Below are 18,737 nucleotides of genomic sequence, written 5' to 3' on the forward strand. Positions count from 1 at the left end.
AGCTATTCTTTAAAGAAATCAGCATGTGTATTTTATGAGAGTGTCAGTGGGGAGGGAGGGGAGGACGGAAGTGAACCAACTCAGGCAGAGACTAGAAGAGGGCACTAGATTTTGTGAGATGTGTGAAGGGCATGTGCATACCATGATGCTTTCAGAAGTTGGACACAAATTTATTTTTTCTGTTAATGCCAACAAGGATCACTTCGTTAGAGCAGGTGCTCTTTTCATTCAGGACCATTAAGCATGCGCAGGTCCTTTCCCCACCCTCTTTCAGATATGCAATCTCTACAGTGAGAGGTCTGTGTGCACTGTGCTGATCTCAGCTGTTCTTTGGGGCTGCCTGAGTGCCTCCTGCAGGTGAACTGGGCTGTTGGTAGGAGTGGGGTGTGGTGGGGGGCCATAGAAACAGTTGATGAGGCCATAACTAAGTGCAGAACCCTTAGGGGTTGCCGATTGTGCGCTGTTTGGTCTCTGTAGATTCTGGAGTCCAGGGAAGTCTGAAATATGATAAACTCTGAGGGTTTGGTGCCCTCAAACTGGATCCTACTACCGGGTTTTGTGACCTCGGGAAAATGACTTGAATCTCCAGGGTCAACATGGTGGAAAGAGAAACTCTTGCTATTTGTTATCTGTCATCTGTATGCGGACCATAAGAGGGGCATGACCCTCCCCATGGAAGCCAGGAAACAAGTAAATATAGTTAAAAACAATTACAATATATCTGTCTCATGAGGAAAGCAAGCTAATCCTTTATCTTGGCAAGGATTCTCTGTCAGTGTCTTTCCCAGTGCTGAGATTGCAGGTGTGCTCACCACATGCCAACCCCATCTTACACACCACATAGCTACACTAACCCCATCCCTAGCTTATACTCAGATCCTATGCCCCCACACTCCCCAACCCCAAACTTACACTCAGCACCTGTGCCCCACAGTCCTGCACCCCTACTTTACACTCAGCACCTGTGCCCACACTCCCCAACCCCAGCCTTACACTCAACATCTGTGCTCCATACTCCCCAGGCTTTTCCCATTACACCAGGCCTTGTCTGTCTGTCTGTCTGTCCATCTGTCTTTTTTAATATGGGGAGAAAATCATCTATTCACTCCAGACAGACTAAAGAAGATTTCACCCAAATCGTGGATAACCAATGCACTCATTGGAGCTATATACAGGCATGTAGGTAAGGTTATGCCCATTGGAGCACCCACAGGAAATGGATCATCAACAAAATCTCAACCCTCTGACAACCCTTTAACCTTTCATAGAGTCTCCCACAGAGGGGAGGCCTCCTGAGCCCTTCACTTTTCCATGACTCAAGGTTATAACCCAATCTTGTGCAGATCTCCTGTGAGTAATTACAGATGCTGAGGATTTATGTAATCTTTAGCCAAAACTGAGATGGAATTTCTGGTGCTCCTGGCTCTATCTCCAAAGTGCTGGGACTAGAGGCAGATAAAACACGGGGCTTATGAAACATGAGTGGAACCCAGTTCAGTAATGTTAGTTTTTCAGTCAGATGAAAATGTGGCTCTCTTTTTCCACTTTTTAAAATGAGTTCCCTCCTTTTTATTTTGGGGTAACCTGACATGTGTCACAGGTTGCCCCTCATCATCTTGCTCTAAAACCACTCTAGGCAGTAATAAGATAATTACCGTTCTCTTCCATAGCCTTGTCAGAGATTAAGATGGCAACACTGGCCTGGAACTAACCATGTCACTCAGCACAGAGAACCTTGAGTGGATCTCTCTACGGCCCTGAGTATCAGGACTACTGCAATCAGTGTCCCACATCCAACAATTAATTCCATAGGTATCCTTTTGTCTCTCATTTTCTATTGTTTGACTTCAACACTTGCTTATGTATCTCAAGTTGTATGTGCCAACTTTTGTATATTGTTCAGTTTTGATTTAGGTCATTTTTTTTTTATCCAATTCAGTTGAAAGTGTTCCTTACCTTCAGTTACATCACATTTTCTGTACCCTGCATATTCCTGTCTTTTCTCTTTCATCCTTTTTCCCAGCCCATTTTACTTCTTAACAATAACCTTCTATAACTTTAACAATCCTTAGGATCTACAGCCCCTAACAATATCTCAGCTTTCCCTTCTTAACTACAGTTGTTTGTTGTTTATTATTGTTCTTGTAGTTGTTCAAGTCAAGTTCTCACTATGTCTCCATGGACAGCCTGGAACTCTCTATGTAGACTAAGCTGGCCTTGAGCTCACAGAGACCAACCAGGCCATGCATCTGTTTCTGAGTTCTACAACCAACAAATGTGCACCCCCATGCACCATAGGTCTTCCTTTGGTCAATTTAATATCTACTTGATTATGGATAATTCTTTACCCTCCAGTCACTCTGCCCCTCTTTTTGCTTATGTCATCTTACCCCAGCATTCTCTTTTTCACATTGGCATCATATTGTGTACAACCTGACTGCATCCTTGAATTCATTAGCTATCTTGTCTCCATCCCGCTGGCCCCCACCAACACAGAATTCTATTATTCATTCTGCAAATATTAGTCTCTTTCAGAGCCTCAGTTTCTGACATCAAACAGACAACGCTACGTTCACAGACCTCAATATCCATCATCCTCTCCGAGGTCTGCTTCTGCACCTGGGGTGTGGAAGACGCTTTGCTCTGGGATCTGTATTTCTTGAGCGCTGCTTATTTCACGAAGGTCAAAATTAATCCTGCCTTCACATCTGCACCAGCAAGGGACCCTAGCAAATTGGAAATTGCTACAGTAGGGATTTCCCTGTTCCTGACATCTGGGAACAGAAGGGAGAGGCAGAAGCAAGTTGCTTTAAAACAAACCAAAAAATCCTTTATTTTCACATGTATGGATGTTTGCCTGCATCTAGGTCTGCATACCACATCTGTGCGGGGCCCTCAAAAGTCAGAAATGCTTGTTGGATTCCTCTGGGACTGGAGTTACAGATGATTGTAGGCTGTCACATGGTTGCTAGAACTCAAACCTCAATACTCTAAGAAAATACCAGTACTTTCAACTGCTGGGCTACCTCTCCATCCCTGGCAGAAGTAAGAAAAATCATTCTGCAATGAAATGTTTTGGCTAAACTTTGTCTATCAAGTAGCTCTTAGGAATAAAAAGGCACTAATAAGAAAGGCCCAGAGAGATGGTTCTTTGGATTCAGAGCACTGGATGTTTTTCAGGAGACCCAGTCAATGTTCAATTTCTAGACTCACAGAGCAGCTCAACACTGTTAGTGCAGTCCCATAGGACCTCATCCCTGCTTCTAGCTTCTGCAGGGCCCTACAAACACCTGGTGCATGGGTAGACATGGAAGAAACTACCCAACACAAAAGCAAAATTTACAGTATTAAAACACAAGGTCATTTCTTGATCTCTGATGCAGCGCCACATATCCAAACTCTGCAAGAGGCCGAGACACAAAAATCCAAATGGTAAGGACCTGCCTGAGCTACAGAATTATTTCAGGCCAGACTGTGCAACATTGCAAAAGTTTTGTTATCATGTTGTGTGAGATGTGTGAAGGGCATGTGCATACCATGATGCTTGCAGAAGTTAGAACACAACTTTATTTTTGTTATTAATGCCAACAAGGATCTCATCATTAAAGCAGGTGCTCATTTCTTTCAGGCCCATTGAGCATGCTCAGGTCCTTTCCCCTCCCTCTTCCGGATATACAATATCTGCAAGTGAGAGGTCTGTGTGCTCTGTGCTGGTCTCAGCTGTTCTTTGGGGCTGCCTGAGTGCCTCCTGCAGGTAAACTGGGCTGTTGGTAGGAGTTGGGTGTGGTGGGGGGGCCAAGGAAATGGTTGATGAAGTCATAACTAAGTGCAGAACCCTTAGGGGTGCATATTGTGTACTTTTTGGTCTCTTTAGACTCTGGAGTGGCTTTTAAGAAAAAACAGAATCAAGTTGGCTTGGTGGTACACACTTGGAGGCTGAAACAGATGAATCTCTGGGGCCAGGACGCCAGCCTGGTCTACATGAGAAGTTTCAGGCCAACCCCTTCTAGGCTTAATAGTGAGACCTGGTCTCTAGATAAATTAACTAATTAAAACATGATCACTTGTGGATCTTCCTGCAGTCCTCCAGGTCAGATCTCACCTCCTCCAGAGGTAGAGTCAGGAGAAAACAAAGGCCAGTTTGAATTACACATAATGACTTCAAGGGCAGCATTAAAAAGAAAGCCACTTTATTAATGTGTCTATGTGATGTGTGTGTTTGTGGTGGGGACATTTATCTATCGTAGTGCTTATGGAGGTTGAAATAAAATTCAGTGTAGTCTCTCTTTGCAGCTTTTAGGTGGACCCTAGAGATTGAATTCAGGTGGTCCTATTCATCCTATGCCTGCAAACACTTTTACTCCCTGAGCTATGTCCTTGGCCCAACCTCTCTGACTTCTGCACCCTTTTTTCTCAGTTAATTGGCTTTGCTTTTGACACAGCTTTGCACTTAGTCTCCTAGCTGATCTGGAACTCAGAATAACCTTGCCCATATCTGTCTTTAGAATGCTAGAGTTGAAGGGATACTGTTAAAAACACTGAGCTGTGAAGAGTATTTAAATAATGAGCTGGGCAATCTGGTATTCTTAACCAAGGAGACACAAGTAAAATCAGGTCTATGAGGATGCTGTGCTTGTGCGGATACCCATTATCTTATTCCCTTACCCTCTTGAGAAGCTGTTCCATGGTAGAAATGTGGAAATGTACTAGACAGGTTTTAGGAAAATGTATGACCGTGTAGAAATGATTGGGAGTTGGAGAATGTCAGTGTTCAGGAAGACTGGGTCAAATGAGTTAGACAGATCTTACTATATTATTGATGTTGGGAAAGGAATCCACTTTGGGCTGAACATGACTTGAATTGTAGAGGTGACTGACTAAGAGAATTATGGTCATAAAGAAGGTGTGTGATTCCAGGAAAGTCTGAGTGTTTGGTGCCCTCAAACTTTATCCCATTACCTGGTTTTGTGACCTCTGGGAAATTACTTGGATCCCCAGGGTCAACATGGTGGAAAGAGAGAGACAACTCTTGCTATTTGTCATCTGTCATCTATATAGGGACAATAACAGGGGCATGGCCCTGGCCATAGAATCCAGGGAAGAAATAAATATAGTTAAAAACAATTATAATGTATGTGTCTCATAAGGAAAGCCAGCTAAAACTTTATCTTGGCAAGGATTCTGTGTGAGTGTCTTTCCCCAGTGCTGAGACTGCAGGTGTGCTCTACACATGCCAACCCCATCTTACACACCACATAGCTACACAAACCCCACCTCTAGCTTACACTCTGCTCCTATGCCCCCACACTCCCCAACCTGAACCTTATACTCAGCACCTGTGCCCTAAACTCCTCCACACCAGCCTTACACTCAGCATCTGTGCCCTACACTCCATTGCCCCAGCCTTACACTCAACACCTGTGCCCTATGCTTCCCCACCCCAGCCTTACACTCAACACCTGTGCCACAAACTCCCCCATCCCAGCCTTACACTCAGCTCCTGTTCCCCCACACTCCCTCACCCCAGCCTTACACTCAGCACCTGTGCACCACCCTCCCCCACCCCAGACTTACACTCATCTCCTCTGCCTCACATTCCCCTGCCCCAGGCTTACACTCAGCCTCTGTGCCCCACAACCCCCCACTCCTGTTTTACACTCAGCTCCAGTGCCCCATACTCCCCCAACACAGCCTTACACTCAGCTCCTATGCCCCATCCCCCCCCCAGTCTTCTGTTTCCAACATCCTTGGTTGGTGCATCAGTTCATGCAGGTCTTTGTGGGTTGGATTTGTCAGCCTTGTCGCCTTGATTTTTTTAAATTTAGATTTTATTTTTCTATGTGAAGAAAAGATGTCTTGAAGAAGAAAGTAAAGCCAGTAAGAACATGACTGTAGTTTTCTTTAACATAGTCCCATAGTTTTAAAAAATTTGTATTGCATATTTACACACTGGTAAAAAGAGCTGAATAGGCGTTTGAATGACTTTGCATTTGGAGGTCAGAGAACAACCCTATGGAGCTGGCACCCACCTTTTACTTTATTTTAAAATAGTTGTTTGGAGATTGTATGTGGGTTTGTGTACTTATACACATATCATAGCCCACCTGTGTAACCCAGAGTAGCAATTATAGAATCATTCCTTCATTCCATCCTGTGGTTCTGTGGATAGAACCCAGGTCACCAGTGTTGGCCTCAAGTATGTGGACTCATTGAGTCATCTTGTTGGCTCTCTGCTCTCTATGCATCCTTTTGGGTGCTCATAACCACCTGTCAATCTAGCTCGAAGGGGGATCTGATGCCTCTAGCCCCATTGACAACTGCAGTAATAATCCCTTTCCCACATACAGACACACATGTAATAAATAATGATAAAAAGAAATCTAAAAGGATTTTTTTCTCATCCACAGGTATATCAGATTCATTACACATGTGTCTGCTTTCTAAACCCAAGCTCATGACCTAGTTTGTGAGACAGTTGCAAACTTTGAATCACTCTCATCTTCTGAGCTGAGTTAAGACACTTTGGTTAGCTGTCAGTGGCCACCATCACTATAACAGTCCAGGGAAAACTACAAAGACTTGGAAAAACACAGCACCTCAAAGCTCCTGGGAGACAAACCCTGCCACAGGACCATGTCCACCTACTTACCTCTTAGAACAATGGACTTCCATGTCCTGGAGAACTTGCAAATTATATGTGCCTGTCCTATTTGCTTGGATTTCTTCCTAGACCCAGTGACCACTACCTGTGGGCACAACTTCTGTCATGCCTGCCTCAGTTTGTGGTGGAATGACCAAAATGACATTTTCCTCTGTCCTGTCTGCCAGACGTGCTTTGCACAGAGAAGCTTCAGCAGGAACTCCCAGTTTCGGGATCTGAGTGAAACCATCAGGCTCCTGCAGGAGACACAGAGCAAAAGGAAGCATCAGGAAGAACAAGCCCCATGTCAGAAGCACAATCAGCCTCTGGTCTTATTCTGTGTGAAGGATCTAGAAGTCTTATGTGCCCAGTGTAGCTTCTCTGTGGAACACCAGGACCATTACACCTGCCCCATTGAGAAAGCTGCCATGTTTCACAGGAGAATACTGAAAACGGTCACTGAGCTTCTGGAGATCCAAGTGAAGAAAAGCGAGCACATATTAGCTCGGCAGTACAGAACCCCTGTTATATGGAGGATGACGTTTGAATATAAAAAACAACAGGTAAGTTATGAATTTAGGCAAATGAAGCTGTTTCTGCAGAATGAGCTGGAGGCACTTCTAAATGAGATCCACATTGAGGAGCTGGTGGGTTTATCAAAACTCAATGAACATCTTCAAGCCCTGTCTGACCATATTTCCACATTAAACGATCTGTTGAAGGAAGCAGAGGCCAACCATGGAGAGTCAGATCCCACACTTTTGACAACAGTTCCCAGAGCCTACCACAGGTTCAAAAACCTTTCATGTCCCAAACCCTTGTCATCTGGGGCAAAGCAACATGGCCTCAGACTCCCACCACAGTATTCTGGCTTGGATAAGATCATCAAGCAATTTCAAATAAATGTGACTTTTGATGTTAACACCGCACATCCTCAGCTTGTTTTTTCTGAGGATAGAAAATCTGTTTTTTATAAAGAAAGAGGACCAAGTGTTCAAGCTTGCGCTGAGGGATTTGACTTCTTGCCTGTTGTCCGGGGGTGTAATGAATTTCGTTCAGGGCGATGGTTCTGGGGGGTAAAAGTGGGAAACAAGCCCAGGTGGGCATTGGGTATATGTCAAAACTCGCTTCATGGGGCCTGGAGCAGTCAGCCCTCTATTGCTAAGTGCTTCTTTGCCATTGGAAGAGACACTGACAGTGGCTATGTCACCACTGGGTCCCAAAGAATGGATTTTCTGCCAGTGGTGTGGGCCAGCAAGATCGGGATTTTTTTGGATTATGAACTGGGTGAGCTCTCCTTCTATAATATGGATGACAGGTCTCTTCTCTACACTTTCAGTACTTCTTTTACCAGCATCCTTTGGCCTTACTTCTACGCAGGAACAGATTCTGAACCTCTTAAAATCTTACCACTCTGTAAGACAGACACAGGATCTTCATTCTAGCCTAACATAGGCAGCACATTTAAGCTAGCAATTAAGCAAACAATTGACAGGTTCCAACAACAAAAGCCACAAATCTTCTAAGCTTAACCACTGCACACCAGACTGCATTCTTCTCTCTCCTTTTCAGTAGCTCTGAGACACATGATGTTGCCACAAGTGTGACACACACCTGCCCCATGCCAGCACCCAGGAGATTTAGCTTGCAAGAGTAAGACAGACCAGCCAAGGACCTCTCAGCTACCCAGAAGTTATGAAATGAGTTATTGACATCTGTTATTTTTAACCTTCATTTTAAAGAACAGGCCATCCAAAGTAGAAAGCGAGAGACCTCATGTTTTCTATTTAAAAATGTTTTTAAATTTTTTAAATGTGTGTGTGTGTGTGTGTGTGTGTGTGTGTGTGTGTGTGTGTGTATGTGCATGGACATGCTACCATGCTCATGTGGAGGTAGAATAGAGCACAACCACTGGACACTGACCCTCTCCTTCCTCCTTGTCTGAGGTAGGGTCCCTTGTCTAGCACAGCCTATCCCAGCTAGCTGCCTTGTGAGCTTGTGAGTTTTTTCAGATTATTATCTCCTCCTCCTCCTTCTCCTTGCCCTCCTCCTCCTCTTTCCCTCCTCCTTCTCTTCTCTTCCTGGGTTTACAGACGCACATTACAGTCTTGCTTTACCTGAGGACTAGGCATCAGAGCACACAAGGCAAGCACTTTCCTCACTTGGTCTTCTTCCCTGTTTGCAGTATCACTTTGTTGACTCTTGAGGTCACTTCATGTAGCTAAAGCATGGGCGTCTAACAACCAATGGTTGAAATTGACACTGACCTCCCAGTTTTCATGCCACTCCTTTCCAGTCTCCGGGCATAAAGGTAAATGTTTACTAGACTTGTTTCTCCTTTAGAAAACCTATGGTTTTGCATTTCTGTGCTTTTCGGGAATTGGAGAGCACCACAGAACATGTGCAGGTGTCAGGTGAATATTTATGAGTTGATTATCTCTCTTAAGTCGTTCTAGATATCAAACTCAGGTCCTCAGATCTATGTTACCAGCCTTTTGTTGGTGAGACAGATTCTTACTCTGTAACTAATTTGAAAAACTTGAAGCAATCTTCCCAGCATCCCACGTGTTGGGATGGTATCTAGACTTAAAAAAAAAAAAAAAAGGAAAAAAAAAAAAAGAAAGTCCCAGGAATTCTGCCTGGGCTCTGTACCAACATCCCATAAAATACAATGCATACAATAAAATAAAAGCCTATGTTCCTGGCATTCATGGAGGTGGAGACAGGAGGATCCAAACTTGAAGGCTCTCCTTAGACACAGAGCCAGTTCCAGGCCATCCTAGAATAAGGGAGACCCTGGCTCTAAAAATGTAAACAAAAGGTCACTTGTAATTGTTGGGGTAAATATTTTGATCCTGCAGTTTGAGACTGAAATGTGGCAGAAAGTGCTGGTAATTGCAGTTACATTTAAACTGTGGTCATGTCCTCATACTTAGGTATTCCATGATACTCTAGCTGGACTCAAATATATTCTTCATGTTTCTGTACATATGTATGACTTTGATGGGCAAAAAAGATTATTTTAAAAAAAACCATATGTGCCAGACATGGTGGATGTCTGAGTCAGAGGCTAGCCTGGTCAAAGTAGAGACCACATAGTGAGACCCTATCTCAAAAACTAAATAAAAATTCCTTTAGAAAACTGACAGAGTTGTCAGATTCTTGTGTTCATTTTACATTTACTTCACAGGTGAACTTGAGAAATGCTTCACCAGAAGCAGATGGGTTACACATGATGTGCACATCAAATTCCAGCACTCAGGAGACAGAAGCAGGAGGATTGCTGCAACTTCCAGCCTAGCCTGGGCTACATAGAAGATTTCATCTGAAAACAAGCAGTGTATGTGGGCATCTCTCACTTCATGAGTTTGTACCCATGACACATATTCTGCCATCTGCCTTCTCAGGAAGGTCACACTCAGATTTCCTGTGTGTGTGTGTCACTTATGAGTGCCTTTTAGCCCTCGGCATTTCCATTTGTTTATGATCATGTTCATACATTTGCACACATGCGAGAGTATGCCGTGTGTCCAGAGCTCAGACGATATGTGTGTCAGATCCTTTGGAGCTGTTACTACAGGTGATTGTGAGACACCAGGCATGGATGCTGGAAACTGAACTCAAACACTTTTGCAAGAGGAACAAGGACACTTTACCACTAAACCATCTTTTTGGCCCCCTAAAATATTTTTATTGAATCCCAACTCTTTTTCTAAAAATAAAAAATAAAAAGTACCCACAGGCCAAATCTTAGAGGGCTACGAGGTTGTAAGTTTGCCCAGTTATCTGAATAGCATAGAAAAGCATAACTTCTCTTCTGTATTGTAAGCACTTGGTCTTTAACAGTGTAGGTTTGTTTGTGTTTGCCTGAGTGTGTGTGTGTGAGTGTGTGTGTGTGTGTGTGTGTGTGTGTGTGTGTGACATGGTCATTGTACCCTGTCTTGCAGCAACATCCCTTCACCTCCTGTGTCCTGCCTATACACACACACACACACACACACACACACACACACACACACACACCCTCTGCTTCCTTTATATCATTTCAGTCCTCCTTATGCTCTCTCTAAACCCTTCTTGCTCTTCATGCCCCGCTGCCTGCCAGCCATGAATCTGACCTCCACTCCAGCTTCAGTAGTGTGGCTTTTCCTTTCTCTCCTCCATTTGCCTCCCCTAGGCAGCTGCCCTTGTTTTATATCTCACCTCTCCTGGAGATCTTTTTTTTAAAGCTCTTACAAAGCCTTATCATGACCAAAAATATAAATGCAGGCCACTGAACAGATGAGTTATCATACATGGATTTTTCTCCACCTCAACCCCCCACAACTCGTTTTTTAATTGATTGTTTGATGCAGTCTCCTGTAGACAAATCAGGCCTCAACAGCAAGTGTATGTTGTATAGGACACATGCATTCCATGTTGTACATGTGGAGAACACAGAGGAGAACCTTGGCCTTTATACCACCCGTGTACATTCCACCCACGCACATTCTCACAGATACACATACACGTAAAGAAAAATGTAATTTTATAAAATCAAAAGATATTTTGTATAATTCAGTGGCTGACTACAAAGCACCTGAGCACGCAATACAGTGAAATTATCCTTTAGGCATGACATGGTCATTTCTGTGTTCAAATCAAAGCAGCTAGAATTACCCTGAGCTTTCTCTTGTGGGGAGCGAGGGGGCAGTGGCAGACACAGGAGGTCGAGTTAAGGTCTCAGTGGCAACTCTGTAAGTCCACAAGGTCCAGCTGCTCTCCCAGGGTCTATCAGTGGTTAGCCTCATTGCTGGAATAACAATTTATTTTCTTTGACAGTGTAGCTGCCCGTGGGTTATCTGTGCTTTGAATAGAGCTCCCAACAAACCAATTGGTTCTCCCAGCAATACTAAGGTGAGATCAATCCTTTGGTCTATCTAGGTTGATGACTCATTGGTCCACTTCACCTGAGGGAAAGCTAACACAGCCAATATCCACAACTGAAGACAAAACATTTATGGTTCCACGGCTTGCTAGTCCCTCAACACTGACAAGTCTGCCCATTGTGATATTTTTAAAGGAGCCATGGCCTAGTGATGTAGATCAGGCATAGAGTGAAAAGCCAAGCATGGCACACACACTTCTAATCCCAGCACTTTGGATGTTGAGGCAGGAAGATTGCTTGTATTTCCAGGTCAGCCTGGGTGACAGAGTGCTGTCCCCAAAACAAGAATGAAAATTCCCCCCAAAACAAAACGAAATGAGGCAAAAACATACAAAAAAGCAAAAAACAACAGCAAGAACAAACAAACAAAAAAACCAAACAAAACCAAACAAAAAAAACGAAGCTATATTGAATGACCTGCATGATGAACTGGGAATATGAAAGTGTAAATCATTCACTAGATAAGGCAGGGCTCACCTCTGCTAACATCACTGCTCTGCGCTTTCCTAGAACTTACACATTAGAAGGTCAGCAAAACCCAGAGTTGAGGCACAGTGGATGGTCAACATGAGAGGTGTGGATATACAAGAAACCCTGAGCCCGAGCTCCGTCTTCTGCATCTGAGCTCTTTCTGGCATCAAAATTTTTCCAGGTAATGTCAGAAGTCAATTAATTTCTGGACAAAAAGTATCGAGAGACCTGCTGGTGTGAGGGAAATCTGATGTAACTGCTTCCTGAAGGACATGTAGGTAAGCGGTGCTTATGAGGGCTTGAGTGTACAGTTCATCTGACAGAGTGCAGTCTAGCATGCAGGGAACCCTGGCCTCAATCCCTAGCACTACATGAAACAGATGTGATGGTGCATGCCGAGGACTGATGGATGGAAGGAGGAGGGTAGGAGGGTAGGAGGGTCCAGGTCATCGAGGAATAAACATTCCAGGCCAGCTTTGAGCATATTAGACCCACCCACTCCCCTCCCCAACACACACACACACACACACACACACACACACACACACACACACACACTCACCAGAAAGAGAGAGAGAGAGTATTTTTCTCCAGAATCAGTCCTATTACTGTCATCTCATCACACTTATTGTTGGCTCCCACAGCTGAGTATGGGGTACCCCCTGTAAAGAACATTTCCACTGGCCAGTCCAATGTCAGGGCAGCCACAGTGACCATCTATCCTCTCAAGGTTGTGGCAGCAGGAATTTGATGATTAGGCTAGCATAAGAAACATAGGGGGAAAAGTTAAGAAAAGAGAAAAAAAGATGAGAGAGAGAGAGAGAGAGAGAGAGAGAGAGAGAGAGAGAGAGAGAGAGACAGAGAGAAATTTGTGACTTTTTTAACCTTCTGTCTCAGAATTGATCTGTTAGCTAAAGAATGTAAGACAATATTATGCCTCTTTCTGTAAAGTTATCTCTTTCAACAATTAAGAATAATCCATTTAATTTTACAGAAAACTTCAAGATATGCAGAGCTCCTGCTAATCCTTTCAATAGATTCCCATCAGTGTTAAGGAGCTAATGTCTGTGGTGTACTATTAAGCACATACTGGCCTAAGGTATCGTGAGTTCAGATCCAGCCTTGTAGAGTCAGTTCGCTCCTTCACCCTTATGTGGGTCCAGGGCTCAGCCTCCACCATTAGACTTTGAGCACGCCCTTGTTCACTGTGTCCCCAATTCCCCACTTGTTTTGTTTTTGAGACAAGCTGCCCCTAGCCTTGGACTCAGGAGTCTTCTGAGTAGCAGGAACTACAAGGGTGCTTCCTCTGCAGTGATTCCTGTGATAGAATGTTTTAGAAGGGACTGTTGTAGAGTGGAAAGAACGATCTGGAGCTAAAAGTCTGAGTGATCTCAGAAAAAAAAAATCACTCTGCAATGATTGGCTGAGCCAGAAGACTAGTCATATCTGTCAACAACAGGCTAAGGAAGTTGGCGATCTGTCCTTCCATAAATAGAGAAGATGCTAAGATTCTGGGTTTCATATATAGTCATCTAAGGGGTTCCGAGAGAATTGGCTGCATGACATCCCCCTAATATTCCAAGTCATGCATGGCCAAGGCCCTTCTGTAGAATGACAGAGTGAAACTGGCATGAAAACTGTGCTCCTAATCACAGAAAGCAGAACGTTGAGGCAGAAGTTCAAGGTCAGTTGGCTACATAAAATGAAAGGTTTCCATAAACTCTTTCACAAGCTTCTAAAACATTTCAATATGACTTATAATAACTAGTGCAATGTAACTGACAAGAACACTATATGAGACCTACCAATAGTGTATATGTCAGGGGCACATGACTTTATACCTCTCAAAGTAAGTTCTGTTACTGTGCTTTTGTGATTGGCTCTCCATACTGGCCTGGAACTCCCAGGACAGCTCTTCAGCCTCAGCCTGCCAAGCACAGAGATTATAAGCTATAACTGAACAAGCCTTACTTTCTCCAGTGTTTTAACCCTGAGGTTGGTTGGATCTACGAACTGAGAACTCATGGGTATGGGTGTGTCTACACATGGATCACAGAAACAAACAAACAAAGTGACTCAGAGAGGAAAGCTTTCTTAAGGGGGACAAGGGCCCTATGGTCAGGTGTTAAGTATTTAACATAAAATGAGTTCTTCCCAATGTGTTGAGTTTTATCGTATTTTCGCTTGTTTATTGGTTTTTTTTTTCACATAGTAACAGGCAGGTGTGGTGAGTGGCCCTAAGAAGAAAGTGTACCTGGATACTTAATACAAGCCAGGTTCAGGAGTGGCCACACTGGGCCTGGTGGCTCAGGTTTGTGATCCCAGACACCCAGGAGGCTGAGCTCCTATTGTTGGCCAGGAGCGATAGGAGGGGGCACTCTCAGAGTCTACAGTCTGGAGACATGGGAGGTGGCCAGGAGGGACAGGAGGCAGCACTCTCAACGTCTACCTATGAAGATATGGGAGCTGCAGAGATGCCTCTGTGGTTCAAAACACTTGTTTCTCTTGCATTTTCCTATGTGGCAGCTCACAAACACCTTTAACCCCAGTGAGCCTGAGGCAAGTCAAGCACATGGCATACATGCATCTATATATATTAAACAAACCATAAACACAAGAAAGATAGGTGTCCCTCTGAGTGTTGGGTGTACACCTGCAATCCTATTTCTTGAGTGCTGAAGCAGAAAGACTAAGTTAAAGGTCAGTCTGGGCTACAGGGGGAAAACTAGTTCCTGACCAACTTGGACTACAGGGATATTTCCAAACATATCCCTGAAAGATAAGGAGACTCTTAAAAAGATAATAATGGGCCAGGGAGATGGCTCAACTGGTAAAGATGCATTCCATAGCAGTCCAAGCCAGAGGACCTGAGTTTTTCTCAGGTGTATGCATGTGATGGTAGAAAAAGAGAATCAACATAAGGTCCATTGTCCTCTGACCCCCGTCAATCCCATTCATTTTCCGTGATGCCTGTGCCTGTAACAGTGCCAGAGGAGTGTGCGTAGCAGTAGGAGACACAGGGAGAAAGCTCAGTGCTAGAGGCTTGAGCAGCCCTCCTGCTCAACTGCCACAGTGGTCTCCCCAACAACTGGTGCTACATACACTGTGAGACTTTTGTCACAAATAATTATACCTTAGTGACTTCAATACAGTCACTTATTATAGAAAATTCTCTGTTACACTACGGAACTTTCTCAAATCTAGAGGTGCCTTACCGAATTTCAGAATTACATGTCAATGCCATTGTCTCCTGCCAGCTGCCTTTGGAACATAGCTTTTATTGTCCCTACCTCTAAGAATCTCCTTCCTTGAGCTGAAGAGACAGCTCAGAGGCTAAAAACCCTTGTTGTTCTTCCAAATGTCCTGAGTTCAATTCCCAGCAACCACTTGGTGGCTCACAATCATGTATAATGAGATTTGGTGCCTTCTTCTGGTGTGCAGGCATTATAACACATTGTACATAATGAATAAATGAATCTTTAAAAAAACAAAAAACAAACAAACAAAAAACTCCTTCCATCATAAGATCTGTCCTGAGTCAGTGACCAGTTTGTGCCTGTGCCTAAATGAAGCAAAAAACACTCCACAAAGTGACACACTCTGAGACAGTTCTAATTTTAAGAAGGAGTCAGTGAGGGGTCACACAGGCAGCCCAGGAGTCCTAGTGGATGGTGTAAAATTTAGTAGAAGGGTGTAACATTTAAGGACACAGTATGGAGGGGCCCTCTGGACATTCCAGTAAATGAATGAGTTCTGCTAGAGCCATGAAGTCAATGCTGCTCAGGGAAGGAGCAGGTTCTAGAAGAAGCAGGTACAGTCTACTTCTCTATGAGTTGGAGGACAACCCTGATTTATTGTTTTAGCATTGTGTCTCTGGCGCTGTCAGCCACAGGTGCAAATAGGATGCCTGCAGCACAGACTGCGCTAGAAAATACCCCTGCAAGAGAGAAATGTCTGCTGTTGTTACTGAGGTTTTCAGAAGAAAAACCTGACCTAGATAGGCCCAGCAGGCTAGGCACCATATATAAACAAAAGAGACCTTAACCCTGAGGAATAGGGATGGAGATTGAACCCAGGTGTGGTAGCTCAGGGCTTTAATTCCAGCTCCTAGAGAGACAAAGAATCCAGTTCCCAGGTCATGCCTCTGCTATTAATGTAATTACATAGTTGTGTGCACGGAACTGAGTTGGCAAAATGCTGGCTCATCATGTAAGGAACCCTGGGCTAGAGGGGTGAGTCCAGGTTTCTTTAGAGAAAAAACTAGGTATGGGCACAGGCATGCCTAATTAATTGAGGTATGGATGGCTGGTCAATATCAGTCTTGCTTGCATTAATTGGTGACAAGCCCTCATCACTGTTGCCAATGAAGAGATCAAATCTGACTCTTGGGGGAGGATGGCTTAAGTTCCCGGATCAGCATCAGCACCATGGAAGGTGCTATTGTCATCTGTTGTGCAGGTATGGGGCTTCTCTCCTGGGCTGTTTTGTTCTTCTTGGAATCCAAGGTGACTGCAAGTTTAGGTCAAAGACATTTATGGTTTAAGCCAATGAGAACAGGACAGAAATGTACAAAATGATGGAAGGAAGTAAACGTTTTTGTAGACCAGGCTGGTTCAGGACGCAGAGGTCTGCCTGCGTATAGGTGTGCAGGGATGCTTCTCCACTGGTACAGTGCTTGCCCAGTACCATGCACCTACAGAAGCCCACAGTTTGATTCCCAGCATTGGATAAACCTGCCTTTAATCCCAGAAGTTGGGGTAGAAAGAAGAACACAGGTTCTAGCTTTGACTGAGCTACAAGAACTCAGAATACTCACTCCAAACTTTTTCCCCTGCCCCTACTCCTCCCACTCCCAGGAAGCACTACTTGCATCTTTTACATAATGGGTGTGGAAAGACCAGGGCATCACTTCTCCTACTGGCCAAGGGACTGCCCAGAGAGAACTGTTCAAAGTAAGTGGAGAGCTAGGGGTGGAGGCTGGTTAAAATGAGATATGAGTTTCCTGAGGCTTCTGTGTCAAGGGGGAGATCTGCCTCTCCAGGGAATCTGCTTAAACTTTATGCTGTTTCTTCTGGCTTTTGGCACTTCAATACTTAAAAGATTACTTCAGGAAGTCCGAAAGGATGAATGATGTTTGCCAGCTTCACTCAGGGCTCCTGTGGAGGGAGACTGGATCCCTCTTCCAGGAGGTTACAGAGAGGCGTGGTTTCTGTTCACAGCCAGTAAGAGAGGGTGGAGGTATGATCATATCCATACTGTGGTTCTAATTGATATAGTGCTGTGTCTGGAGTGCCTGAAGATGCTCAGTTCATTTCTCTGAGTGTAACTGGTCTAGGAACCTACAAAAGACAGACTAAGGCATGAAGAGAGTAGTACCTTGTTCAAGATCACACACCCCCTAGAATGCTGAAAATGTAATTTGCCAGAAGTCAAATCTGACAAGTATGTATTCAACTAACTCAATGTCTGTCTATCTATCTATCTATCTATCTATCTATCTATCTATCTATCTATCTATCTCTTATCTATCTACCTACTCTCCCTCTCTTTTTCTCTGTCCTGTTGGAGACAGTTGGCCATATAGCCAATGTTCAGCCATCTTGTTAGAGCCTGCACCTTTAAGTCTCTGTTTTTCCCAGAGCTTGCGTTTCACCAGAAACTAGCTGACCATGTTGTGAGTCAGCAGTTAGACTAAAGACAGATAGGGATGGATGACCCTGTTGTGAGTCAACAGTTAGATTAAAGCTAGGTGAAGACAAAGCAAGATACCCTGTGTGGCAGGGCATGATGCCCCTGCCTGGAATTCCGTGTATTTTGAGAAAAGCCTGCAGCTGGGTTGCTATAGCAATATGCTTCCCTGCCTTCAGACTATAAGAGCTGATGCCTTCCGAATAAAGTTTAATCAATCAGACTTGCTCTTCTTTCTTGTGTCTTGCATCTTGCATTTTCAACAGGAGACCTCCCTCCTGAGTTTTAGTCAAAGCCACTGGTTGGGTCCCTCCCCCCACCCTCTCTCACCCTCTATCTACTTTTGGTTTTTTGAGACAGGGTTTCTCCATGTAGCCTTGGATGATTTAGATCTTACTCTAAAGTCCAGACTGGTCATAAACTCAGAGAACTGCCTCCTTCTGTCTCCTGAGTGATAGGATTAATGGCATGTCTCATGGCCACCTAGCAAAATCAGAAACATTTTAACTATTTTACCTCTGGGATTTTACCTTATAAATTCTTCTGTGGTACATTTAATTATTAAGAAAAAGTAACATGAATGGTATGAAGGGTTTTTTTTAGGGGGTGGTGGTGATTGGTTGATTTTTGTTGTTGTTTCAGAAAGCAGTGAAAGAAAAAAAGATAAAAGGATAGGACAAGATAGTCCTCGTTTACCTGAAGTCAAGAGTCATCTTGTGGTTGGGATGTAACTCATCCTAGGTTTACCTCCTGCTTAATCCTAGCTGCATCTCATCACAGCATCATTGCAACAAAGCCCCACCCACTGGTACTAGGCTGTAATACAAACCCTTGGGAGGCTGAAACAAACACCATTTCTTCCAGTTCCAGGTCAGCCCTAAGCTGTGTGTGTACACCAGGAGTCCCAGTTCATACCCAACTACAGTACCAGACTGTGTCAAGCTGAGTGCACAGCTGTAAACCCAGCCTTCCTGGAGCAGGGGCAGGTCGATCTCTGTGAGTTAAATAAAG

General features: G+C 44.1%; 1 protein-coding gene across 3 annotated transcripts in view; it reads left to right on the forward strand.

Moving 5' to 3' along the window:
- LOC311583987 (E3 SUMO-protein ligase TRIM60-like) overlaps positions 1-9,769 on the forward strand; it is a 56,225-nt gene extending 46,456 nt beyond the window's left edge. The window contains exons 1-3 of one of the 3 annotated variants that reach the window (XM_084757981.1): positions 274-297; positions 3,695-3,754; positions 6,408-9,769. In XM_084757981.1, coding sequence (XP_084614107.1) covers positions 6,634-8,085 — 1,452 coding nt within the window. In that variant the 5' untranslated portion in view covers positions 274-297; positions 3,695-3,754; positions 6,408-6,633 and the 3' untranslated portion in view covers positions 8,086-9,769. Of the gene's footprint in view, positions 1-273; positions 358-3,628; positions 3,755-6,407 lie in introns of those variants that run through there. The other 2 variants (XM_084757979.1, XM_084757980.1) reach the window with 2 other exon arrangements.
- Positions 9,770-18,737: the final 8,968 nt, after the last annotated feature.

This window comes from Acomys minous, assembly GCF_964271855.1.
Source record: "Acomys minous genome assembly, chromosome: 15".
Classification (NCBI taxonomy): domain Eukaryota; kingdom Metazoa; phylum Chordata; class Mammalia; order Rodentia; family Muridae; genus Acomys; species Acomys minous.